This window comes from Dryobates pubescens, chromosome 2 (assembly GCF_014839835.1).
Source record: "Dryobates pubescens isolate bDryPub1 chromosome 2, bDryPub1.pri, whole genome shotgun sequence".
Classification (NCBI taxonomy): Eukaryota; Metazoa; Chordata; class Aves; order Piciformes; family Picidae; genus Dryobates; species Dryobates pubescens.
Genome location: NC_071613.1, coordinates 12,686,256 through 12,713,104, shown reverse-complemented (window position 1 = coordinate 12,713,104; position 26,849 = coordinate 12,686,256). Strand labels below are relative to the sequence as shown.

General features: G+C 42.0%; 2 protein-coding genes across 8 annotated transcripts in view; both read right to left on the bottom strand.

Annotated features, from left to right (window-relative positions):
* Window positions 1-3,044: 3,044 nt before the first annotated feature.
* C2H1orf115 (chromosome 2 C1orf115 homolog) lies at window positions 3,045-6,020 on the bottom strand. Its single transcript, XM_054170246.1, has 2 exons — window positions 5,530-6,020; window positions 3,045-3,247 (listed from the first exon to the last, which is right to left on the bottom strand). The coding sequence occupies exons 1-2, from the start codon at window positions 5,821-5,823 to the stop codon at window positions 3,128-3,130; spliced, it is 414 nt and encodes a 137-aa protein (XP_054026221.1). The 5' UTR covers window positions 5,824-6,020; the 3' UTR covers window positions 3,045-3,127.
* Window positions 6,021-10,779: 4,759 nt separating this feature from the next.
* The window catches only part of MARK1 (microtubule affinity regulating kinase 1), a 60,073-nt gene continuing 44,003 nt past the window's right edge, over window positions 10,780-26,849 (bottom strand). For 2 of the 7 annotated variants that reach the window (XM_054170196.1, XM_054170235.1), the window contains 9 exons: window positions 26,257-26,356; window positions 25,548-25,660; window positions 24,158-24,332; window positions 22,841-23,034; window positions 19,315-19,415; window positions 17,377-17,538; window positions 16,336-16,590; window positions 13,528-13,572; window positions 10,780-11,420 (listed from right to left, as the gene is read on the bottom strand). In XM_054170196.1, the coding sequence (XP_054026171.1) occupies window positions 11,066-11,420; window positions 13,528-13,572; window positions 16,336-16,590; window positions 17,377-17,538; window positions 19,315-19,415; window positions 22,841-23,034; window positions 24,158-24,332; window positions 25,548-25,660; window positions 26,257-26,356 (1,500 nt within the window). In that variant the 3' untranslated portion in view covers window positions 10,780-11,065. The remainder of the gene's footprint in view (window positions 11,421-13,527; window positions 13,573-16,335; window positions 16,591-17,376; window positions 17,539-19,314; window positions 19,416-22,840; window positions 23,035-24,157; window positions 24,333-25,547; window positions 25,661-26,256; window positions 26,357-26,849) is intronic. The other 5 variants (XM_054170202.1, XM_054170206.1, XM_054170213.1 and 2 more) reach the window with 5 other exon arrangements.

Genomic DNA, 26,849 nt, shown 5'->3' with positions numbered 1-26,849 from the left:
CTGTACCATAATATCCATCACATCCCACCTATGTCTATGAGAAGGTCAAACATCTGTTTGGTTCCTTAAAGGAACCAGGAGATAAGCTGCAGGCATCTTTTTAAGAGCCTGCTTGCACCTCTCGGTTGAAAGCTCTTCCTGCTCAGGTGACTTCTCCATGACCAGCCACTGCCAAGAGCATGTAAAGCCTGTGCAGAAGCCCGGAGTTAGTGCTGGCCTGCCCACCTTGTTTGGCACACTTTCAGGCTGCCTCAAGAGCCCAGCTTCCTATCCCCAAGATCTTGCTGTCCTCCAAGTCCTGTGCACACTTCCAGCACAATAGCTCTGCTTCTGATGGAGGTTGCCATTTCATGTCAGCTGAGCAGGATGACCTGCCACCTGATATTGATTTAGGGACTATTTCCTCATGTCTTATGTCACCAAGGTATCTTTAAGTACTGCAGGATCTGCCCTGTCCCACCTATTGCATCATAGCTAAGCCAGGCCTAGGAGAGCAGGGCTGCCACTATGACTGACAGGAGCCAAAGCCCTGTGCTGTTCACCCTGCTGAAAAATGAACCTCACCCCTGAGACTAAGATTTTCTAGACACCGATGTATGAGCAGGGCTGGTGAAGAGGGTAGCAAACCCCCAGGCCAAGACTTGGCCTCACAAATGGTCTCCACCAGGAGAGGGAATTACTGCTCAATGAGAACTGATAAGCAGCAATATTTGGTAGGCTCAGTGAGAACCATTAGTCAATTCCCAGGACGGATAATTGTCTGGCATGAATCACCAGCTGTTTTATAGCAACAGAACAGGTTCCTTGCTTTGGTTTTCTTGCTCTCTCTCCTCTTTCTTTCTTTGTTTTGGGTCTATTTCAGATCCACCATTTAGCAGAAGCTGGCTTGCCAATAGACATCCAGCTTTCCTCAGGCTTACACAGAAACATGCTTTACGTATCATACAGGCTCTGTGTGGATGGCAACCAGGTTACTCCCTTGAAGTTGCACCAGATGAGCAGAGACCATAGGTCAGCAGGCAGGGGTAACTATTGTGCTAAATAGTTCACAAACTAAAGTTCATGTTTGCCTTTTGCACTGAATGAGTTGGACCCTGGGTGTTGCAATGATGGAACAGCCTTTCTATTCAGGGGACATGTGGGCAAACATGTGAATACTCATTTCACCCTGAAAAATGGAGACACAATTTCCCCCCTGCATTGCTTTAGTCATTAAAACAAGCAACCAAACAAGCTCTGATGATTCTGTGAATTGTAAAATATAACAGAATTTGATGTTAATCCCAAAATAAACAGGCTGGTGTAGCATGGGGGTGTTAGGACAGCCTTGTTCTCAGTGCAGAAGGGCAGATCAGAAGGGCAGGTCAGTCCCTACAAGAAAGCTCTACAGAAAAAACCAAAGGCATGAAATCAATGAGCAAAATCCTTTTGTGGCTATTCCTATCCTAATAGATGTATCAGCCTCATCTCCACACCTTGCTTTTCCTGAGCATTTCCATGTAGTCTGAGCCACAACTTCTAGCGGAGTGCTGAGGCCACAGGCACAACATGGGGAAGTTTACACTGCAGCTTCCCCTTGCTGCTTGGGCCACCGCTGAGAAAACTCCTCCTGTGGGCGCTTACTTATGTACATAAGTGAAACACACAACACAGATCACTTCACTTTTATTTACAGTCCAGTTAGAAAAGAGTATTTAAAAAATTCCACCTTTGTTTCATATGCTGCATGTAAAAGAAACACAGTGTGGTTTGCCAAGACACACAAACACCTTCATTCAAAAAATAAAAGGCAAAGAAAAGGAATGAGCAGAATTTCCTTCCCCGCCCCCCTTCCAGGTAGGTCTTAACTACTTGATTACAAAAACACTATCAAAAACTAGAAAGATCTATAATACAGAGAAAGTGCTAGCAGGGAAATCAGTTACAGCTGCCACAAAAGACTGACAGGAAAAAAAAACCCAACAACAAAACAACCAACCCAAACACGCCCAAACCCCACAGAATTTTGAAGACACATAAAGCCACTTGTTCCTGTGTGATCAAACAAGATTTGTGTCCCTGGAGGTGTGACACATAGGCTGCTCCATCCACACCACTGAGCTGAGCCACTTGATGTTGACATCCTCTAGCTACAAATTCCACGTAAGATGGAGCTGGGAGGTTATTTGGCCCCATTCTCACACAGAGCAGTTGTACATTCTTACACTAAAAGCTGTATGAAAGGTGTGTTTTGGTGCAGCCAGCAATCCATTTTTCTTCCAGGTGAACACCACAGGTCTGGGTGGTGTTATTATGCTCCCGAGCTTCCAGAATCAGGTATGTCAGAGATAAACTTTGTTCTCAGTAAATAATAACCAAAAAAAAAAAAATCTGCAGGTTTCACAGCAGCAGAGGAAAAGCCTTAAAATATTAATCACAGTGAACCTTTAATGCCCCCCAACATAAGAAGACAAATGCACCTCATTTTCCTTGTGGATTTTTGCATCAGTCTTATGACTTAGAGACTCATCGTGTCCAGCGTTTGAAAGGAACAGTTGTGGTGCAGCAAATTTCTCTGTCTCAGACTACAGTCCATTTATATCCAAGTATATTTTTAAGTGTACTCATAACCCTAACCCTCTCCAGGGAAAAAGAAAGAAACAACAAACACAAGCAACAAAAAAAGCTTCAGAAAACCAAAGACTACCTTTTCCTGATCCCATGTTATCTGTTTCCTCCACTGCTTGGACAATTCCTCTCACTAGCCAGACTCAAATCTCCACCTCCACAGCTGCCCCCGCCATCCTCTATTTTCCTTCACTTCTCACTCCCTCATCTACTTGCTTTTCCATCTATCTTTGGCTCCCTTCCACACATATCTCAAAGCTCTAGAAAAACAGCTCATGTCTGAGAACAAACTTCAGGTCGATTAGGCAAAGATTGTTTCCTCATCTTTACATTTCTTTAGCCTGCTGTGATTTTATAAAGCACTGGAAGCTGAGAGAGGAGCAGTCAGTCCTGCAGAACAGGCTGGTGCAGGAGCTTGACTAGTTGTCCAGGAGGTTTCTCGGATGTGAGTCTCCTATATTTATCTTAAGAAAGCAGCAACGGCCTCAGGTCCTCCCCAGGTGGGGCATGTGGAGCTGCTCTAGCGGACGAAGGATGCCACCTGAGCAGCCACTCCAAAGGGAGCGGAATAGGCCGTCGCTAATCCTTGCAGGCCGACCACCAAGTAGCGACATCCCTTCTGCAGAGCTTTGCCAACGTTCTGCAGAGAGACACAGGAGAGGTGATAGGCAACACCACACGAAATCATTCCAACAGCCAGGGGCACCAACTCTAGAAAATGGTACTTCTCCCCACAGCTGATGAGGGCTTGAGCATGGAACACCATTTTGCCATCTATTTTTACACAGAAATACACACTCACTGAGCACAGCTACACCGAACGGATGCAGCCTCCACAGGAAGCCAGGCTTTCACATGGGCTTCTATTCAAGAATAAAATTAGTCTAAATTTTGCACCTAGTTTTGTAGCACAAAATGTGTTTCCCACCCAGGCATGTTCTAAGTGTGTGTGGCAGTTCTAAGTGTGTGTGGGGGGTACCAACCCACCACAGTATGTTGGTAATAAGATGTCGAAACTGCTGCTGAACATGAAGGCAGTAAAGCACTGAGAATACTCTTGTGGAAATGTCATTGCTTTTGGTCAAACCAAGACTTTTAACAATCAAAGTAAGAATGTTTTGAAGAGTTCATCTGTGTACCACATTAGAGATAACTGGCTACAGATTTTTTGAACAAAAAACCAAGCCTTAATCTCATTTCAATTCCACTCTTGGTAGTTTTTGCTCCTATGGCTGGTCGGGACTGGTGAATTAAATCCAGTGTGGTCAGTTTGGGAGGAATATAGAACTGACTGTTGCTACACTTCAGGGTTGCATGTGAGGAGATGAAAATTTGCTCTTGTAATGTGGAAAACACTGAAACTAGAGGATATACTGTTAAATTGGTGAAATCCAGCCAACATCTCTTATCTTCCTGGGATTTCTTGAAGCTGGATTAAAGTCGTACTGGCACGTGAGAACCTTCAGCTGTCATGGTGACACTGCATAGCTGAAATTTACTGTATTTACTCCTATGGAAACCTACTGGAAGGGAGTTAAGATGGCAAAATAAAAAGGCAACTCAAGACTGTGGATGGAGGCTGAGAACTGAGGAGCAGGAGACGCAGGGCCTTCCCTTCCCACATCCGTTCCTGCCCTACTATATCGCAAGTTTTTTCCTCCCTCCTGCACTGTGTGTGACTTACCTACCCAGACCTCACCAACACACTCACAAGTTGCTCTTCACTGCCCAAACCAAAGTGGCAGTCTGAGCGACACAAAAGGGAGCAGGCAGCATCCAAGAACCGGCCTGTGCTCTAAAGGTTTCTATGAGCGCTCTTACACCAACAGCGCACAAGCAGTAGCACCACCAGCAGCATTATGCACTTCTTGGAATTCACAATGTTAGAAATCTGAAGGATCAAATCCATCAGGAAAGAGAGAAATGTACTGTCCATCTGTTTATGACACGGTAGTATCCCTAAGGCTAGGCTGCCTTCCCTAAATTCTGTGAATCTCAGAAGTATGTAAATTTGCCAAGCTGAGCAGCATAGCAAGCTTATCTCTATATAATATAGATATAGATATTATCTATATTATCATTTTTAAAAAGAATGCAGCAGAAAGTCACATCTCCTACTGACATCTGTAATCTCTCAGGTGGAAAAAAAGACTCCTGACACCCGACTGTTTTTTCCTGCTAACACAGAAACTCATTTTTGGTTACAAATGTCCAAGATAGATACGAGGTGGATTTAACTGCTGTTTAAAAAACCCCAGAAAACTAATCGAATTCTTCCACGCAGCACTTTTGTAAGCAAAGGCTCCCGCCCCTCAGGGGGTGAAAAAAAACCCAAAGCATCGGACTGCAGGACTTGGGAATAACCACAAAGAACGCTTTTGATCCAAAACAGTTGTTACACAACGTTGTGGTTTTTTTTCTTTAACTCCTACCGGTGTTTTTTCAGGGGACACCTATAAGGCAAAGTGACAAATTCAGGTACTGGAGGGATGTTTATTGCCCTTTCTTTCGGTCACTTAAGTAGAAGGAGAAAACAAAAAGCCAATTAACTGGAAGTAGTAGTTTTAAGGAATGGTGTCAAAACAATGACGCCGAGGGAAATGCAGAACAAAGAAAGGCCAAGTACCCGTCACATGGATCAGCTTAGTGTCATTTTCACTCCGAACCGGCAGATTTTCTACTCTTTGATCCAGGCGAGGGTCAGTGTCGTGCCTTCCCCAGCAGGACCGGCTCCTTCCCGGTAAGACCAAGCGCAAGCCAGTGGGCTGATCCCATCCTCGGAGCTAAGCGCTGGCGCTTAAAATGCCTGCAGGCAAGGGACACTTCCCAGAGCCCCTCGGAAAAGTCGGTGTCGAGCCCCCGGTGCCCGCGGAGTCCTGCTGCCCGCCCGCGGCCAGCCCCGGAGCACTCTGCCCGCCTCACCTTGCCGTACTTCTTCAGCCGCTTCCCGTAGGGTCGCTTGCCGGCGGATCGCGGCGGACGCAGCGGTTCGTAGGAGTCGGGCAGGACGGCGAAGCGCACTTTCCTGGAGCCAGTGCCCTCCTCCTCCTTCTTTTCTAGCGCCGCCGGTCGCGGGGTCCCCGCGCTGCCCCCAGCCCCCGCCTCCTCCTCCTCCTCCTCCTCCTCGCCGGGCAGGATGGAGACCTGGTCATCGCCGGGCCCGCGACGGGAATACCTGCCCCTCACCTTGGCGCCCAGCCGCGCACCCACCGTCATGGTGCGGCCGGACGCTAACCCGTCTAGTGCGGACCCGCGGGCGCTCCTTGCCCTGCACTGTCGCTACTGCGACACAGGTGTGGCCGGAGGCAGCCGCTGCCCCCTCCCCGGGGCGGGACGGCTGCGGGAAGAGGCGCTCAGGCCCCGGCCGCCCTGTGGACCGTGACGCGGAAACCGGCCTTGGGCAGCCGGGCGAGAGCTGAGCCCGGCCCCGCGGATAAACCGCTGCTCGCTTTAAACCGCTCCTCGTCTTGCTGGACAAGTGGGGGGCGGCTGAGGGAGGCGCAGGACTCGCCTCTTGCAGCGGAGGAGTGAGGAAACCTTGCACGGCACCCGGGCTGTTTCGACCTCCACATGGTGAACACGGGTGAAGCCCTGTGATAGCTCTGTCGCCGGCACTGGCTGTGGGGATCACATTCTTCTCTTTGCACTATTTCCCCCGCGCCGTTTTTTTTTTTTTTCCTTTTTCAGTGGGAGAAGCCAAATTCCTTCTGCTAGCGATGGCCCTGTTACAACCTTGGCTGAGCAGCCTCTCCAATGTACAGGGCTCAGTTCTGCTGCTTCTGTCCAAGGGGAAAGAAGTACCGAGATCTCTAGAGGCAGTTTCCCAGTGGCTTTCGGCCAGGCGTTTGAGTGGGGGATGACAGCCAGGCGTCTGTGCAGCCCGGTGGGCTGCAGTGTAACAGCTGTGCTACTCAAACGGTGTTCATGCAGCTGGGGTAGTTCAAGAAAGGCCAACACGTATATGGAGGATCAATGTCATTTATTAAACCAGTTGGCATATCTTCTCTCCAGTAACTAGTAATAGGACAAGGAGTGGCCTTAGGGTGTGCCAGGGGAGGTTTAGATTGGGTCTTAGAAAAAGTTTCTTTACTGAAAGAGTGGTCAGGCATTGGAGCAGGCTTCCCAGGAGGGTGATGGAGGTGTTCAAAAGACATGGTAGACATGGCACTTAGGACATGGTTTAGTGAGCATGGTAGGGGTGGCTCGATGACTGGACTTGATGATCTTTTCACAGAATCACAGAATGGCAGAGGTTGGAAGTGACCTCTGGAGATCATCTAGTCCAACTCCCCTGCTAAAGCAGATTCACCTAGATAAGGTTGCACAGAAATGCATCCAGATGAGTTTTTAAAGTCTCCAGAGGAGGTAACACCACCTCTCTGGGCTGGTATATCCTCAACACTGCAGAGGCAGTGGAACAGAGGAGCCTGTAGGTCCTGCCCCAATAACAATAATCTCATGACAGGGAGCCTGTAACAGCTAGGGATGGGAGTTTCCATCCTCTGGTACATTGCTGTGGATTTTAATGTGCTACTTTCATAGACAGTTTGAGGGGTGAAGTAATTGCTTCATGGTGAGTGAGAAGCATCACCAAGAAATAAATCTGTTAGCAGCTGTTGAATATGGTCTTTCATCTTGTTAAGCTCAAGCAACCTTGAAAAGGTTTTGTGTTGTGGTTTTGGCTGTTTGGGGTTTGGGGTTTTTTAGCATTGTTTTTTGTGGGGCCTTGTGAAAAGTGCTAACATGTAGGGTTTGTGTTTGGAGATCTGTTACTGGACATGTTTTTTGCCCCTAAAGGGGAAGTGTAAAGACAGTGAAAGATAACCTGTCTTCTCAGAAGGAGCAGGCTTTCCCCCACAGACTGGGTTTGCACATCCCAAGTTTGTTTCATTTCCCAGAGTTCAGCTGTGGAAACCTCCACTGTACATCTCCCAGCTGAGATTTGCTGTCTCCATCAGCGTGGTGGCAGGGGAACCACAACATGTTCTGAGATTAAGTGGTCCAAGGTACCTCTTAGGTGTTTAACACTGGGTATCAAAAGCCTCAATCTTAACAGCTCACGGAATTTTAGCATTATCGTAACTGTATGGCAGTAATGATACCACTTGGTTCTCAAGCATTCTCAAGCTGGAGTGAATGTTGATAGCCCTTTCACTGACCTATGTACATTTTCATCCTTTGAACTGGACTTCATGTCTGGAAGTCACTGTATGCCTTAACCAAAGCAAAAACCCAACACAACCCAAACCAGCAGAGCCATGCAGTAGTCTTAACTGCTCATCCCATGAAATGCTGCCAAGAAATGATCGTTGAATCCCTAAGCCCTCTGAAGATCTGAGACATCCCCATTCCTTCCTGGAGCTGCAGAGCACGACGTGGCATTTAAGTTGTCTTTCAGATTGCTCAAGTTAAAGCTGTGCTGATAAAATGCTGCACGGATCCCTTCCCACGGGAAAGTCAAACTGCATTTCAGATCTAAATGTTCTTATTCTGCTTATACCCAAGGAGTAATTTTAACAAGTGACAGGTACAGAACAAGGCGGCTGCTGAGGGACCCAAACCCCAGGCACTGGGGATTCAGCATGTGATGCCCTGCTGATCTCCATGCTAACTATGCTCTGCTTGCCCATAAAAACAGCAGTTATGGGAAAAATATCCTCATATCTTCCCATCTTAGTCCCACCAGGAAGATGAGATTTGGAAAGCCAAATGAGGCTTTTATGTGCAGCTCCACCTCTTGCACTTGGATTGTGCCCTTGCTGAAGCTCTCAGTGATGTATTTGCTCCGGAGAGTCTAAGGTGGTTCACAGCTCATCTTCCAACAAGACAAAAGAAGGAAGGAGGTCAGCAGGGCTTGGGAATTAGGGCAATGACAGACACACTGCTGCTAGGTACTAGAAATAACACCATTTGCAAACTGTCCATAGATAGAAGCATTAAACTGGCACTCTGTGGTGCTGCGTTTCATGGGATAGTGGAATTAGAATTTGCAACCCAGTACCTGTGTTTTGTAGAACGTTAATACACTTCTGGTTACATGAAGGGCTGTAAACCAGCAACAATCTAGGGCAGGAGTAGCTGTATAAAAACATGACCTGCAAAGTGGGAAGCTTCCTAAGCACTTAATCTACCATCTCACAGCATGACCTATATTTTTTTTCCTCCCCCTGAACCTTCTGAAAAGGCAAAGGTTTTGCTTCTGTTCTATGATTAAGTTCACACACAATTGTGGATCAACATCATGGTTATGTCCCAGTGGTACATTTTCAAGGCTATCTGAACATTCACAGGTAAATTGAGCAGACACAAAACCCCCACCCCAAGGCTAATTTTTGGTGAAATTCTGGAAGAGCTCCTGGCTAAACCACTGATATTTTCTGGGCAGTGCAGGACCAGGGAACCAAGGCAGTGCTAATCCTGCATTCCCACAAAGGTGAAGTCGAAGCCTGTACACCTTGAGACTATTTTGCTACCTGCAGGTAATCACTTCACTTTTTTTTTATAAAGGGCAAACAACAAGGATTTTAGTATGAGAACTGTTCAAGTAAGTTTTAATAGAGTGCACCAGTGAATCAAGATGACTTGCATCAGATTTTGTTTCAATGAACATCAGATAAAAAGAAAAAAAAAAAAAAAAGAAGAAGAAAAGGGGCTACAAGTTCTTTCTTTCCAAACACCACCCTTTTTCTAAGGCAACAATACACGTCCATTTCCCAACATAACTGTTACAGAGGAAAGCTACATCACAGTACAGCATGTAAAGTCCATCTCAGTCAAGAAGCCATTAGAGAATGGCACATTTACTACACTTACAGCCTTCTAACTTAGGGTTACAGAGTTTACCACAGCTTTTTTTTTTTTGCTTTTTTTTTTTATTATTATTTTTTTTTCTTTTAAAGTGACAATTTCTTACTGAACTTTTCTATTCTTCACAAGAGTGTGCAGATGGGGCCCATAATGTTGATATTACAGTAATTACGACATTAAATAACATTGCACAACCAACCTCTATGGTTAATTCAGTACAAAATAACAAGTATTAAAATGTACCAGTAACTAGTGGTTTTACATAGTTTATAATCATTAATTATGAAGGGGGGGGAGGGGGGAGAGGGGAAAAAAAAAAAGTGGAGTTCTTTTTTTGTTTGTTTTGTTTGCTTTTCTCTTCTTGTCTGTAGGCGAGTGCCTAATTACAAAGCTGCACGTTACAGGCATAATGATGTGGAATAAATACAAGAAATCTGGTAAAATATTAAACACAAACAGGGTTACATGGGAACAAACTGTACAAGCACAAAAAAGCATAAATCAACAATTTATCATTATAAACAAGGTATGTTTAGCTGCAAAATATTATGTGGAATCGCATGTACTCTTTTGGGGGAGGGGACGACACACCACACGTTCCAAAAGCCAAGCTAATTCCTGAGGTGGTATTATTAACTTATACAATTGGTCAACACTTCAGATTATCTTGTGCTATTTAAACAGTCCCAATATTAATATATTTCCATAAAATGGAATTTATAGTATTCTGAAGGCAGCAAACAAGTGATATTTTACACTATGATATCCCAATGAAATAATTAGCGGTCCTCGGCGCGCCGGTGCTACATTTGTTAATGGGCCATGGGAGTAAGCACTCTAATTTGCAAGACAGAACATCACTTAGGCCTGGCTTCTGTTCCCCAACAGCTCTGAGCTGGCCCAAGGCAGAACAAAACACGTTTTCAAACCGTAAGTGCCAACACTGTAAACATGTCCGTGGGTTGGTTGGTTGGTTGTTTCTCTCCGACTAAACACTGTCCAACAACGAGAGCCAAAGATTAGCAGGAACAGTCTCGTGTGAAACGGAAGCCGACTCTTCATCGACTTCCGGTTCGGCTCGTGAACAATCTTTAAATAATTAAAAATGGTCATGCTACAGTTGTGAAAACTATTCTTGTGCATTTCGACTCAAGGACACAAGTGTGTTTTGTTGGGTTTTTTTGTTTGTTTTAAAAAACGCATGACAGAGGTAAGACTTTATAAAACCCACCAAAAATGTCAATGGTAAGGGAAGAACTTTTCCAACTCAAAGCGTCAAACATACATTTCTGTGCAGAAATCTAGACAACTATACAAGATCTGAATTTAAGCAGTCATCTGTTTGGTTTTTGTTTGGTGTTTTTTTTTTTTTTTCTCCTTTTTATTATACAACTCTATGAACATAAAATGAACAGAATGCTCTATATACTTACCTGTACATGTGAACATAACTTCTTTAGCTACAGTTATTTAATATAGGTCATACTGGATTTAACTTTACAATTCTGAATAACTATGTATAACCTTATTGCAATAAGGGCAATCTCTACATGGGGAGTTTCACAGGCCAATCACGTTAGGCGTAACCAGTACATTCAAAAGTGTAGATCATGTATGAATCTTCCCTGATCCCCAAGAATTTAGGTTCTCTTTACAGCTTAAGCTCGTTTGCTATCTTGGAGGCAATGTTCTTAAACGCGATAGAAGTCCCGGATATTCTCTTGAAGCGAACTCCGTTGAGCGACAACCGTGGCAGTTTGCAGACTTCCATCTCCCACTGGACAAGGCTATCTTGTCGTGCGTCACCATGAACACAGAAGAGCAAAAACCTCTCTTTTTGTTCATAATCACAGTTATTAGCATCTAACACTTTCCGAATCTCTCTCATCATATCGTTTGGGTCCATAGAACTAGTGGTCTTCATACTCCATGTGAACCGCAAAGAACGTGGCTTTGAATCTTTGCTATCCTCTTTCTCTCTGTCTTTTGGCTCCCCAGAAGTGCTCCTGGAAGAAGTGACACACAGAACAGTCAAAAAATAAAAGCAGTATAGCCAAGAGATAGAGGAAAAGCAGAATTTTTGAGCAGGGGTTTCTAAACTGCATTCGGCACACTGCTAGTCACATGCAAGCTTATTCAAGGAGGTAGATGGACAGTGTTGGCACAGTTGCACACCATCTCCTGCACAGCACTGGGAGCTGTTAACCAGCACTGGTGCAGCTCCCAGTAGTGGCACACAAGCCAAGCAAGTCTGGAAACCCCTGCTCCAAAATGTTCTGATGACAACATGTGCAATGGTAACTGCAGCAGACACATGTTACTCCATACTGCTCCAAAGAAAGTGGAATCTATGTAAAAGCATGACTGAAGTTCTGCAGATTTCATGATCTGGAGCATGCCATACACCAACAAAACTGAAGTTGAGTGACAGTCCTGAAGCATAAATCATACTGTAAAAGCGGCAGAAGAAGAAACCCTACCCTGCAATTCGCAAGTCTTCAGTTAATTTCCTCCTCTCTTTTCCACCTTTCCCCTGTTTTGCATTTATTACATATTTTTGACCTCTCTCTGTGTAAAAAGACCTTACAGTAATGTGCTTTATTTTAATGCAAGTAGAATTTTGTGCTGCCATTTGGTTGCAAACAGCTTGTTTGTCAACCAGTTGAATACACAGCCAGCAGCTTTTTCACACCGGGAACAACCATATGTAGACACAAAGTATTTTAGTTGATACAATGACTTGAAATGTTTACAAATTTCCAGTGTTCTTAGTCTACTGCTTCCTTACTGAATAGATTACTGTTTCCATTGTGGAAAGCATTTTGAGAAACAGCACTCTTTATTTTAAAGTAATTCCACAGCCAGCTATTTCTGTTCCTGTCCCAGGTACTGAAGATGCCTGATGCCCTCCCCATCTGTCACTGGGGCAAGGTGCTGTTCTTATTTTGATGGTCTATAAACTGTTGCTGTCCAGAGAGGAGTCAAAACAAGAATTTCTAGTTTGAGTCTCAGCGTGATCCCCAGAGAGCCATATCAATAGTAAGGGATAGAGCATGGCAGGGAGAAGATCTCAAATGACTTTTAGCCCAAAACAGACACTGTAGGATGACAAAAAGCAGAAGTTAAGAGAATGAAAGCAAGGGCTGAAAGCGACTTCACACTTAATTGCATTTAAACTTTTGATTAATCTCTTTTCCCTTTCCACATAAGAATTTGACAGGTAATAGATTTTTAATTGAAAAGGGCTGGTGTGGATAAAATCTATTGTGAATTATACAATGCATCCTGTCAAAAATGTGTTTGGTTTGGGTTTTGTTCTTAATAAAGGGTTTCTGTTTTGAAAACTAAGTCAATACTTTCTGTAAGTGGCCAGTTTAGAATGCAAACTACAATGCCTGTTCATTAGAGAGCATAAAAAGAAAAAGTTATGCACTGTGCTAAGCACACCAAAAATGCAGAACCAAATGCTGAAACATGGCAAGAGAGCAGATATACTGGAAAATGAGCATATGGAAGAACGCTTTACTACTAACAAAGCACCTCTATCTTTATGTACTGCTGCTGCCACAGAAATTCAAGGTTTAGCAGCCACCCCCCTTTTTGCCTGAATGTCACTTATTTTGCTGCTCAGAGCAAAGTGACATTCATTCCTCGGGGACTGTAAGGTGTTTACTTTTCGCAAACAGCAGCTTTAGTAGCGGACACGGTATGTAACTGCAGTAGAACTTTAATATAGCCATATATACACACAGACACATACAGACATTTTCTACTGAAACCAAAAGTAAACACCATTAAAGGTTTATAAGCCAGATCATGATTTTAAGTGCCTAAATGGTTGGTTAGATCCTACAGGGCTGGGGGGGGGGGGCTTTAGTATTCAAAGGAATATGCTTAAATAAAGTTTTATATTAAATACTTCGCAAGAAAGGAAAAATGAGGGATAAAGGACCTCACCAAAACCCCCTCCCCCACAAAGAAAAAGAAAAACATTTTTGAGATGCAGGTTACTTAAGCACTATTCTGTTTTACATCCTGGTTAACATCTTTAAGAAATCATTTAACCCTCAATGCGAAAGACCTAGGAGCGAAGTATTAATAGTGGCTCCTCACCTTGAGGTGTCAGTTCTGCCACTGGCTTCGCCTTCACTTGGATCCCTCAAAACAAAGTTAAGGTTGAGATTCAATGATAAAGGTGAAAAATAAAAGTTAAGAAAAACCTACATCTAGAGCAATATTATATAGCTACTGAACAGAAAAAAAAGTAAAACCAGTATAATAATGTCAAGCCTAATACTGTACTTTTTTCCACAGCTGCAAATTTTAGTTTCCCTTTATGATAACTTCTTTAGGGTCTGACAAGTAATTATTTAATGTTGTTGCATTTGTTGTTGGTGGTTTTGTTTTAATTGATGACAAAATTAACACATTGTTCTCAACCTACTCCAGACAGAGCAATGGTCACATATAATTCCAGCACACACAGAGGAGAAGTCAATCAAGGTGGTCCAGTTGGGCTCCCCTCTGCACTCTTCTGGGCCAGGCCTTTAGACCTCAGTCCTGAAAGCACTTTAGGTGCATGTCTGTGCTTATGCACACTCATGTAATTAAAGGCAAGACATGCCTAAGAGTTTGCAGGGCCAACTGTTTGGAGCCTGGTTCAGAAAGGTTACTTCAACATCTGCTTAACTTGAAGCAAAATCAGCTGTTACACTGACTTTGGCAAAATTACCAATGAGCTTGAGATTAAAGATATCTTTTATATTTTGTTGAATTAGAGCTGTAGTTCACCAAGTAACTGCTTTGGATTATGCCTCTTCAGTCTGAAGCAACTAGAAAGATATCCATAGACTGTATAAGCCACCTAGGTATGTTCCTAGTGCTGCTGTACAAACATTTTAACACTAAATTTCAATTAGCTGATTAATACCTTCAAAACACAAACATTGGAGAAGTATCATTTGGCATAAACCACTGATACAAAATACTTCAACACCCTACTCATTAAGCATTCTCATTGTGTATTTACTTTATATACTTACCAGATAAGGCATTTATCTTTGTCAAAAAAACCCCACCAAGCAAAAAAAAGTCTTTCATGACACCTTCCAATCAAAGTGTGCTTTAAACCATTACTTCCTGAATAGCACAGAAGTTAAAGGCATGCAGTTAATGTAATCCAGCTAAAACAACAATCCCCTCCTCCACCCATATAATCTCAGACAATCCAAAAAAAAGAAACAAACCCCAAACACAAAACCAAGACACAACATCAATAACTAACCTCCAGCCACAAAACCCCCAAAAAGGCCTTCACTAGAGGACAATTAGCAGAATAAAACAAAGTTGTACAAAAATGTTGTAAAGACCATTTTAAAGACATCACTACACAATGTTAATTCTAAATGCATAGCCTATAATCTTATTTTGCTACTGCAGTTCAACATAATGAAAGTGCTAATTCTTTGATTTGACTCTTCAAAAATAAATTAAAGATACCACTCCTTGCAATTAACAATGAGCTATAATGTAGAAACACCCAAACCAACAAAACCAACCAAACAAAATAAATACAACCAACCAACAAACAAACCACCAACAGAACAAACCAGCCTGTGCTGCTGAAATTGGTTAGTCACCTAACACAATACACCTTTCCTGCCCTTTTGGAAGTCTATACTGACACCACAGTTGATTAACTTCACTGAAACCTCCTTTCCTTTTAAAATACAGAGAACAAACTGTTTCCCCAACTATGCAAGTGCTGGAGGTACCAATAATGGAGGATCATAGTCCTGTATCTTCAGGTTTCTGAAAAAAGAAAATCATCCACAGATTTGATTTTTTTTTTTTAGGTCATCAGAGTGTGTGCCTCAGTAATACCTCTTATCAGCTTAAATCCATTTTAGGAAGAACATCACTACATTTCTAGCTTTCTCTCTTCTTTTCCTTTGTAGTACCACCTTACACAATTTGGTGTTTTTACTTACTTGCAACTACTACTTAGTCTGGCTTTGAATTTTATTTTCCACATAAAAACTACAGAACTCAGTATGGAACAGCATGATTCTACAAAGGAAATAGGGGTTTCCAAGACTTAATTCTGTTATAAAACAGACAATAATGCAGTATGGACACCTCCAGAAGTGGGCTTAAGAATTCTAGGTAAAGCACTGTCAGAAAGAGGCAAACTGAAAATTAAGTCCCCTTTCAGGAAAGACACTGAGTGCTAAGTGAACAGTCACTTGAAATCACACAGTGTATTTCAAAATCTTTCCCAGCACCTCTCCTCACTGGACTGTTAGCATCATCACAGGAATGAATGCAGGTCCAGGATGCATGGGTTTTCTTCATTCAGAACCCTGAACCTGCGCTTGAAGAAGCTGGCAACATGATGCAGAAAGCTGCATGATGCTGAAATATTAGCAATTCCAGACATCTAGACTCCTGCTCCCTTCTAAGCTTCTCATTTATTCACAGAGTTTTAGAATTCCCTGAGACAATGTGTTAATATCTGTTCTCTCTGTGCACAGCAGTACAATTAAAAATACAACCCTTGCAACAAACTGCACACAGTTAAGAAAGTGAAATGTTGTTAAAAGTGAGTCATTATTTAAGTCACTTCAATGTGGTTTTAACTTAACTCTTACATCGTTGTATTTGAGCTGTAAAGCATGAGCAAAAAAACCTTTAAGTAGCATTCTCTCACTCCTCTTAAGATACAGAAGCAGAACAGTTGAACATATGGTTAGAACACACACACACACAAGTAAAACAAGGCAGGTTCTGCAAGGAACACACAAAACAAGCAGCATTCTAACTACGTTTACATTTACTTCAGACTTGAACTGCAACATTCCCAAGGATGGCCCTGGTTATGGCTGTGCCTGGTTTTTTTCTCTTAAAAACCGAGGTACTAACCTGCGAACAAACTTGGAAGTTATCTTGCTTATTATACCAGTTGATGTCCCTCTTCTAGCATGTGCAAAAGCACCGGTTTCGTGTGATGGTGAGGCGGGCGGTCCATTGTAAGTGGCATTACGCCGCTCCCTTAGCTGCTCACCATGGAAAGTGCTTCGACTTGAACTCCCCCGAGGAAAGCGGGTTCGGTCTGGAGTGGTAGTGCTAATACTATGAGCAGATGGGGAAGCAGCAGGCACTCTTTGAGTTGCACTGCTGGGAAAACAGAAGCATAAATAAAGAGAAAGACTACGCTAGAAACGCTCCCACATAACAAATTTTTAAAGATAGGGAAAAAAAACACAAACCACCCAAACAACCCCAAGCAAAACCCTGCTCTCCATGTTTTAAATCCTGAATCTGCTGCTGATTCGCTTTCATGATTCGTATTCAGAAATGACCAACAGATGTTTTCATTGTAAAAATCAAATTACCTTAAGTAAAAAGTAAATACACACAGATAACAGGAAAAAGGTATGAAAGCCTGCTTTCAGAAGACTGTGTTCATCAACACCTTTAACACACCAGCAGCCCAAAAAACTTAGCAGTGATTTCTTGAGTACTCACCTGGCACAAGTAAACATATAAAGCTACCAGGGTGTTAAGAGCAAGAGCAGCTATACTACAGTGCTTTCAGGCAGAAATGACTCCATCAATCTACAAAACCAGGAGGCTAAAATTGCAGTATTTCACTTGAATTTACACTGGCCTGTGCTGTACAGTGCTGCCTAATTAGTTACATTTTTAACTGCTCAACTTTTCCAGAAGTTTCCAGAAGGAGGCAGTCAAGGAACTTCTTCAACTGCATATAAACATGCGTGATGAACAAAATCAGGCTGAAACCATCTGCAATACCCACTCTATTTGAGCAAGCTACTGTCTTGAAATAGAATGCACCACAACAGTTTTGAACAGATTACAAGGATACTGAAGTATTCTGTGAACTGACCAGCAGCATTTTTCAAGTGCACAGCGTCAAGGAAACGATGACCGATTTATTACCTTGGTCGGTAAGCTTCAGTGCCATCTTTGATGGTTGGCAGTGTAACTTTTATAGGATGACCAGAGGCAGACATGGACTTTTGATGTCGAGGCCGTGTTGATACAGCAGAAGCTACTGCAGAGCCTGCAGAAGATGTGCTACTTGCAGACATTTCTGTTAGGCTTTTACCACGGCAGCAAGGCAGGAGGGGCAGACAGATAAGGGAAAAGAAAGGTTAGTGTCAAACTCCACAGAAAACTGGGGAAATAACTATTTTTTTCCTTTTTGAGCACAGCAAATGCTGTTTAAGTAACTAGAAGACTAAGTGGCCAGGCAGCCTTAGTTAGCTAAAGAATACTGAATGCTGAGAAAATTATGTTCACCCATATATGTGAAAGTAGGCCTTTCATTCCTCCCAAGATCAAAGCATACACACATGAAAAAAAGACTAGAAAGAGTACATGGCAATTATAAAAAATGATGAAAGAGAGGTTTGCAAAAGACTTAAAGAAGTGGGATAAATAAGACCCTCCTTTTGTTAACTGAATACACTTATTTTCACTTAAGACATCAGGATATCCTGCCACATTATCACTTGGAAGTTACTGCATCTTCTCCTCCGGACTATCACAGCCAATGCTAGTCTGAGCCAACACTTTCTAAATACAGCTTCTTCTACAGGTAGTTTTATTTCTGAAGAGGTGAAGAAGAGGTGAAAGTAGCAGCTAAACCATTGTGTTACTAATTTTTAAAACAGAAATCAAATTACTTAAGCCAGAGTACAGATTTGCCTCTACAAACATAAAATGAAATTTGCATTAATAACGTACTAGACACAGCAGTCCCAAAGCAGTAAAGCTTTTGGATAATAAGAATAATAATAAAGAATCCAATGATTCAAGATGTTCAGCTACACCACTCTGTAGGAAAGGCAAATATACAGCCTGAAAGATAATTGCTCTCTGTCATTTTTCAGAATATGCTGAACATATTCACTGCACTCATGAAAGGAACAGGCCTGTATCAGGAGCAGGGAAGTCATTCTGCCCCTGTACTCAGCACTGGTTAGGCCACACCTTGAGTCCTGTGTCCAGTTCTGGGCCCCTCAGTTTAGGAAAGATGTTGAGTTGCTGGAACGTGTCCAGAGAAGGGCAACAAAGCTGGGGAGGGGTTTGGAGCACAAGCCCTATGAGGAGAGGCTGAGGGAGCTGGGGTTGCTTGGCCTGGAGAAGAGGAGGCTCAGGGGAGACCTTATTGCTGTCTACAACTACCTGAAGGGAGGTTGTAGCCAGGTAGGGGTTGGTCTCTTCTTCCAGGTGGCCAGCACCAGAGCGAGAGGACACAGTCTCAAGCTGCGCCAGCAGAGGTTTAGGCTGGATGTTAGGAAGAAGTTCTTCATAGAAAGACTTATTGGCCATTGGAATGGGCTGCCCAGTGAGGTGGTGGAGTCACCATCACTGGAGGTGCTTAGGAAGAGACTGGATGGCGTGCTTAGTGTCATGGTTTAGTCGATTAGATAGTGTTGGATGATAGGTTGGACTTGATGATCTCAAAGGTCTTTTCCAACCTGGTTAATTCTATTCTATTGACCCAAAAAGGATCAACAAGTCTTAACAATTCCAGCTTTGAGTGATTGCCAGGACAAGTGAAAAAGGCTACAGTGTTAAGGCAATCTATCTGAAGTTCTCCACAGAAGAGCTGCCTACTTAGCTGTCAGCATAGCTACTTCACTCAGTGTTGGAAGACAACCCTTGGTAATAAATATGCTCCCATAAAAAGAGGCAGAGGCAGGTCTACACATTTCATCCCAAACACAGAAACGGGTGGAAAACAAGACAAAAACATGCTAACTTGATGTTCTTCAACTGTGCTCCGTTGTGGTATTGATTAATTGCATACCCTGATGTTTCTATGTCTCAGCTCTTGTACCCAAATGGGTAAGGGGAGTGGAAGAATACCTGTTGTCCTTCCCATTCTGGATTGCAGAATAGCGATCTGAAGAACGTTCACAAACATAAGTGTTCCTCCTGGTCATTCCACTACCAGAAAATACATTATTCTAGAAGAAAATGAAGACTACAATTAAATTAAATACTTTCTTCTATTGTATAGTGTGGTGTACAGAAATACAAACATGGAAAGCAAACCAAACCAGTTTAAAACATTTATGTGTATTCTTAGTACACCTAATAATAAGTCTTCAAATTACTAAATAAGACATGCATCAGCCAAAAATAATAATATGCAAGTCCTCAAATGTTACCAGATTAACCTTTTCACACAAATAATTTATACCATGGCTACTTTTTTTTCCAATACACCATCTCTTTTCTGTAGCCCTGAAAGCATGCTAAAAGAAAACAGAATCCAGTGCAGTTCTGGGCCCCTCAGTTTAAGAAGGATATCGAGACACTTGAATGTGTCCAGAGAAGGACAATGAGGCTGGGGAGAGGCCTTGAGCACAAGCCCTACAAGGAGAGGCTGAGGGAGCTGGGGTTGTTTAGCCTAGAGAAGAGGAGGCTCAGGGGAGACCTTATTGCTGTCTACAACTACCTGAAGGGTGGCTGTAGCCAGGAGGGCGTTGGTCTCTTCTCCCAGGCAACCAGCACCAGAACAAGGGGACACAGTCTCAAAGCTGCACCAGGGGAAGTTTAGGCTCGAAGTGAGGAGAAAGTTCTTCACTGAGAGAGTTGTTAGCCATTGGAATGCACTGCCCAGGGAGGTGGTGGAGTCACCATCCCTGGAGGTGTTCAAGAGGGGATTGGACGTGGCACTTGGTGCCATGGTCTAGTGGTCATGAGGTCTGTGGTGACAGGTTGGACTTGATGATCTTTGAGGTCTCCTCCAATCTTGGTGATTCTGTGAATCACAGAATGCCAGGTTAGAGGGAACCCCAAGGATCACGTGGTCCAACCCTTCTAGGTAATAGTGTAGTTGAAATGAAATGGCCCAGCACCCTGCCAAGCTGAGTCTTAAACTGTCTGTTGTAGTAGAATCCACTACTTCTCTTGGGAGATGATTCCAAACTGTTCTCATGGTGAAAAATTTCACCTGGATTCCAATTGGAATCTCCCCAGGAGTCTTTTCCATGTAACTCCTTGTAAAAAGGGAGTCTCCACTATTGTGGTAGCCACCCTTTATGTACTGGTACATAGTAATTAGGTTTTGCCTAAGCCTTCTCTTCTCGAGGCCAAACAAATCCAGCTTTCTCAGCCTTTCTTCATATGGCATGGCTTCAAGTCCTCTGACAAAAAGAAAGAAACTTGATTTTGTGATATTTGCTTTATTAAATATTATTACCCAATTTCTATGCACTGTTTTAATCAATTGTCTCTGAGATCAAAAGACCAAATTGGAATCCCAGTTTGGAATCCATCCATATGGCTGCTTAAATGGCTTCCCTGTGCAGATGATAACTAGAGTTCCAGCATTACAGTTTGTTGCGGCCTGTCAACAGAGATCTCAAGAGATAAAAAATGGAAATATTACTAATCTGCATCAGTCAATACAGAAATTATGATGCAGATACCACAGCAAATAGGTCTTGAAGGACTAAATACTGATTGGACTTTCTGTGACTAATTTCAGTTTGCACACATCTCTAAGAGCCTACAAACTTCTCCCACCATGCACAGATTAGCTGCTGAAGAGTTCCTTTCAGTACATGATGTATAATTCTTAGTTTTTGATACAGTACATTGAATCTGGGATGAGATAGAGGTTTGCAAAGTGCTGACATTACATATTGCTGCACGCTGGCAAAAGATTTCATACTGTAGGACATCATGAAGTCTGCAAGATTTACTGTGTGTCCCTCATCTACTGTTTTTTTGGCATTAGTACCACCCCACAGAGACTACTGAATAAACTATTTCAAAGCCAATTCACAGGCAACATTACTGCACTGGTTTTGAACCGGAATTCTCCTAAGTTACGCTAGTACAACTGAAGGTGACAAATGTGTTTAAGAAATCCTGCTTTCCCCAACATTGTTACCCTCAAAATTGACAATAGCACTATAAAAATCATCCACATTAGCTTGGTTTGTTGAAAGTGTTTGAGTTTTAAAAAACAAATTAACATTTTCAGTCATCACTGTCCCTTAACCGTGCCCACTACGAAGCCATTCACAGAGCTAAAACCATAAATACTGAAGTTGTATGAGCAAGCAAACAATTTCCTCATTCTTCATAGCAAAGATACTCCACTGTAATTAGTTCTCACAATGCAAATGCATGCTTTAGACCTATGAGCTTGTACCACACATGACTGTAATCAACTTTGGGGCACTGAAGTTTTAGAAAAGCTCAGATACGAGTCTCATTTTTGAAGACTCAGAGTTCCTGCATGAAATCCACATGGGCCACAACTTCAAAGAGTCTTTATGGGGGGGTAAAAAGCTATTTAAAAATGGGAGAAAAAAAAATGTCTGAAGTGTCTGCAGATGTATTGCAGACAGTCTGCAGAATATTAATAGTTAAATGTTTTTCAGCCTATTTTAAGAGAATTCTAGCAGAAATGTGTAACACTGCCCCATGAAAGCTGCACACAGAATCCCGAAGGACACTGAGAATTTCTGCTGCCTACCTACTGTACTCAAAGATGGCCACAATTTTCATATTGAATACAGAGGGTCTCTTAAATAGCAAGAAGTATACTTAAATCTTAAAATTATGATTCATGAGTATTTCTTTGTTGTTGTTTGTTGCTGCACTTCACACCAACTGTTGCTCTTAAGCAGCTTTTTTAACATTATCCAACATTTTCTCCTTCTGTATCTAAAACACGGATACTATTGCACATGAACTCCCACAAGGAAGTAGATGCTTTCTCATTATTAAAGACAGGCTCTTCTACCTGTAAAAAAACCCATGTCTGAGGCAGTAATAGGGTAAAAATTTACAAACCTGCAAATGGTATCACAACAGCACAGAACCAAGAATCAGGTTGTAACTCATAACATCAACAGGCACGCACACTAGGGAACAAGTGGGTTGTTCCCCCTCACCTCACCCCACTTCTGAGGGCCCAGTAAAGTGGTTTCAGAAAGCTAAACAGACAAATTTACAGAGGAAAAAGTTCAGGAGGGAACCAGATGAAATCTCCAATTTCTCCAATTCAGGAAGTCTCTTGACTTCCTTGTAGATACACAAGCATTAGAAAGCAGTAGAAGAGCACTTCACATTGGCTTTCCTCAAATAGCCACTATTTGTCTTGAGAGATCGTCAGTTTGCCCAAGTGCAGACATTCTCCTGCTTACTGTTATGTTAGTGCTAGAAAAAGTAAAGCTGGGGGGGGGAGGAAGGAGAAGGAAGAGGTTTATTTTAATAGACATTCACTGTAACCCATTTCTGCCTGCCAGTAAAAGTTACCAAAAATAGACTTAGTGGCTTACTCAGTAACCTTTATGTCCATAGTAACCTTATGCTGCAGATTTTAAATAGAAAAAAATAAATATAAGAAGCCAAAAGCACACAAACTCACACTGGTAACTGCACTTGGTTTCTTCCTTTCTGGGCCCACAAGTGGACTTGCAGCCATCTCCCCTTTGGATCCCACGGTAGTGCTGCTAAGTTTGCGCGAGACATCCTTGTCCCAGTCTTCTTTCTGTTCGCTTTCCACGCTGTTTGCCTGAGCCCTTTTTGTGTATGACACAGCAGGAGGAATTGAGGGACCAACTGCCAAATTAAAAAAAGTATCAATAAATACCTAAAAATAATCACTGCGTTTTTCTTGGCCAAAACAACCTAAATATAGTTCCCCCAAGACCAAAAAAAGCATCTGAACAACCTCAACTGCAAGCTCAGCGCATACACCAACCTAGTAAATGGAGCTTTGACAGCCTGCACTCTCTTTACCCACATTATTTTCATTAGCCACTTGCAATTCAGAATTAGTTCCCCATTTTGGATCAATAAATAAAATATAGAAAAGTATTTTAATTCTCATTGTAAAGCCATGAAATTTGTGCAGTACTACAGAAAAAAAAGGACTTAGCAGGTACTCTTCAAATTGTTTTTATTTTAGGACTTTCTGCCGCATAACTTTTCCTCTAAAGGCTGCTGAAAGATCCTTGGCCCCCTGAAAACTCTAGAGCTACTTTGTTTATACTTGGAAAAGGTACAATTCTTTCTCCCTCATCATTCTTTAAAATACCTTGGGGCAAATCCTTCGTCAGTAGAAGTTTACAATCCCTTGAAATAAAAACGCATCAAGTGACATTCCCAATCACAGAATGCCAGGTTGGAAGGGACCCCAAGGATCATGTGGTCCAACCTTTCTAGGGAATACTGTAGTTGAAATGAGACGGCCCAGCACCCTGTCAAGCTGAGCCTTAAAACTGTCCAATGTAGCAGATCCCCCTACTTTCCTTGGCAGATGATTCCAGTGTCTTTCATTTAATGTGTTCAATATGCACTCCTCTTTGATGTAACCCCTTTCACCCCACAACGTGCCCTGAACACCTGATAAAACTGTTGTGTCTCTTGGAAACAAACAATTTGGCCCCAAGTCCAGACATACTAACAAACGCAATGTTTTCCTGCCTTTGAGTTTATCCAGAAGAGTATTTTGCTATTAATTCCTAAAGAGGAAACATCCCCAAGTGCTAAATGAGTCAACTAAGGCGAAAAAAATGGAATCTACAAATTACATTGACCCAGATTTACCATAGAGGCATTCATACAAACAAAAGCATCACAGTGGAGCGTGACGAGGTACACAACAAATGCACAGAGTGGTGGACCTCCTAGGTTCACAAAACACTGCACATTTAGACTTAAATTGTGTGTGTTACTTTACTTGTTGGAATGTCATCCCCACCATGATCACTGAACCGCCGTTGTTTCTGATTAGTTGAGATACTCCGTTGGACCTTCAGGTGAGCGGGAGACTGCACGGAACTGTTGTTGAGGTCACTGCTAGGACGAGACCTTTGGCCCAAGTTGCTGCTGGACAAGGACTCACCACCTTCAAACTGCAAGAAAAACATTTTTTTTTCAAAGCACAAACCAAAATTCAACAGTCCTGGTACACTTATGGCATGATAAAGCCAAGAGTTCTCATCAAAGGCATGTATTGTCTACTTGAAAATTGCATTCAGAGGTTAATTTTCTTCAAGATTAATCACTTCATCTGTGTTTAACGTGCTTGAAAAACACACAGGTTAAGCTAAGAAGTTAATGAATGCTCAAAATAAAATTAGAAGAACATGAAGAGTGACAAGAACTCTGCTATTTTAAAACTGAAGCCAAAGAATGGCTTTCTCTGCCTTTATTTTAAGCTTAAAAAGCATTTATTTACAGCTTCAGCACAATTTCAGAATACGTCAGATTGAGTCAGAAGGGCTAAAAAGGAAGTACTTTGGATTCAAGGATTCTTTATGGCCTTCAACACAGCAACTGGTTTGTATCTAAGAAGCATAAGTTGCAAGTAAAAAGTTGAAAAGGCAAAATATCCTTTTCCAAGCAGTTTGACTCAACATCATTTTAGACAGATTCCCTCCATGCTCTGCCATCACAAGGGAATTCTGGTTCAGAGATGTTGTGGGAAAATGCACTCAAGGGTGCACATATCAGATCCACACTATCTTGGAAATGAAGGAAGGTCAATGAAGAAGCAAGAAAAATATTCCTTCAAGAAGAAAGCCTTAAGGTCAGCCTGATTTCTTCAAAAATCTCTGTGGTCCCTAAAGATCTACAGATGCCTCTAACTGCAAAGAGCCAAAAGATGTTTCTACCACAAATTTATTAATGAATGCAATGCAATTGTTTATTAAATAATAAAACATGAGTGAGAAGGGATGAGCACATTTCTGAGAAGCAACAGATGTCACATCTTGGTAGTAAGAAGAAGCAGTCAAATTAATTCATATTTTAACTGTAAACACATTAACAAGAAGAAGCCTCAGCACTCAGAAGCCATGCCACTTCAGATTAACAGCCAGCTTTTTTAAAAAGCAGTCTGACATATTTACAAGCAAAAGTGAAGATAATGTATTCAATCTACTTCTGCATACAAGAACTAAAAAGACACTCACGATGAGATATGACAAGGGAAAGACATTATTAAGTTATCAATCAGGGCTTTTTTTCCTCAAAAGATGTTAAAGAATACTTGATAAAAACCATCAAAATATTCCACCCAGCCAGCTATAAAGGTCAAAACAGAAGACAAATTAGCCAGCACTTACTTCAGGTGGTTTTCTACCTAGAAGCAGATAAGTAGCCATGACTTCATCGTACTTTTGGTTTACTAAGGATTCATGGATTTCTTCTCTTGAAAAGCCCATTGTGACCATGATGTCTACAAGTAAGAAGAGCAAGATATATTAGCAGAGTAAATGTTTGGGTTTCATGGCAACTTAACAATGGAAATAAAAGAAAAATCCTCGTAATTTATGAGCTAACTGGGATTCAACTCAACTGCTATCATCATTGGTGTGAAAAATCTAACAGGCTACAGCTCCTCTCTTTCATTGTTGTTCTGGAAAACTCTCAACTAGGTCATTCAACATAATTCAACATCAAATGTTACTCACCAAACACTTAAATCACTGACAAGTAGAAACTACAACAAGCTACAGGGCAAACACAGTATCTTTCTCTGACCATGGATAAAAACCACTATCCTCAGAACAAAATCCATTTCCTTCTGCCTCTTGAATTCTCTAAACTGATTTGTCTTTTGCTGTGCCTGGGGATTCATGCCAGCTCAGTCAAATCACAAAAGTAGTTTCAAGAACAGTATTGTAATGAATTTTTCCCTTTAAATAATACAAAAATTTTAAACCATTTCAGTTGTACAATGAGATTGCCTCTCCAATAAAGGAGTTTTGTTTGATGCACAACATAAAATTGCCTATGTATATCAGATGCCATATCCTTGTAAAAAAGCCTTACCTATTCTCTTGGTGTCATTAAAATCTGGTTCAGGCTCAGTATATGGCTTTAGTTCTTCTTCTTCATGGCCAACATTCATCCACCGATCCTTCATAATTTGCTAAGGAAAGAGATGAGCTTGAGGTCAGTGTGTCATTTACCACACCTGATAAAATCCACGCGAGCTGGTCTGGGCCAAAGCAATCAAAATTAATAATCTGAATGGTGCTCTTTTCTTCACACTTTCTCCATCTTAGTGTCTTCTTTTATATTTTACATCCTTTTGTTTCCATTAGCTCATCCTCCCCCTATTATTTGCATGCTGTAACACAATCCTCCTGCTCAAAATACCATAAAAAGTACCGAGAGAAAAACCCCTGCAGTTTCAACACCAAAAACTCTGTCATTTTGTACCCTTCTCTTCCACCATCTCTTCAGCCCAACTGGTTGAGTAACTGACATTCATTCATGCCCTAACCTTAAGATCCCTAGATGTTACTAAACTACTACAATACTACTACCTCTATTAGAACAAATAACTCCTTCAAATAATAACAAAGGAAGTTTAGGAACTACAGGGCATTTCAGCAGTGTGCTACAGTAATTAGTTTCAA

Excerpts from the sequence above, each read along its gene's own strand:
- C2H1orf115 (XM_054170246.1), bottom strand. The coding sequence starts at position 5,823 with ATGACGGTGGGTGCGCGGCTGGGCGCCAAGGTGAGGGGCAGGTATTCC. Across the intron at positions 3,248-5,529 it reads GGCTGAAGAAGTACGGCAAG|AACGTTGGCAAAGCTCTGCA; the intron begins GTGAGGCGGGCA and ends GTCTCTCTGCAG.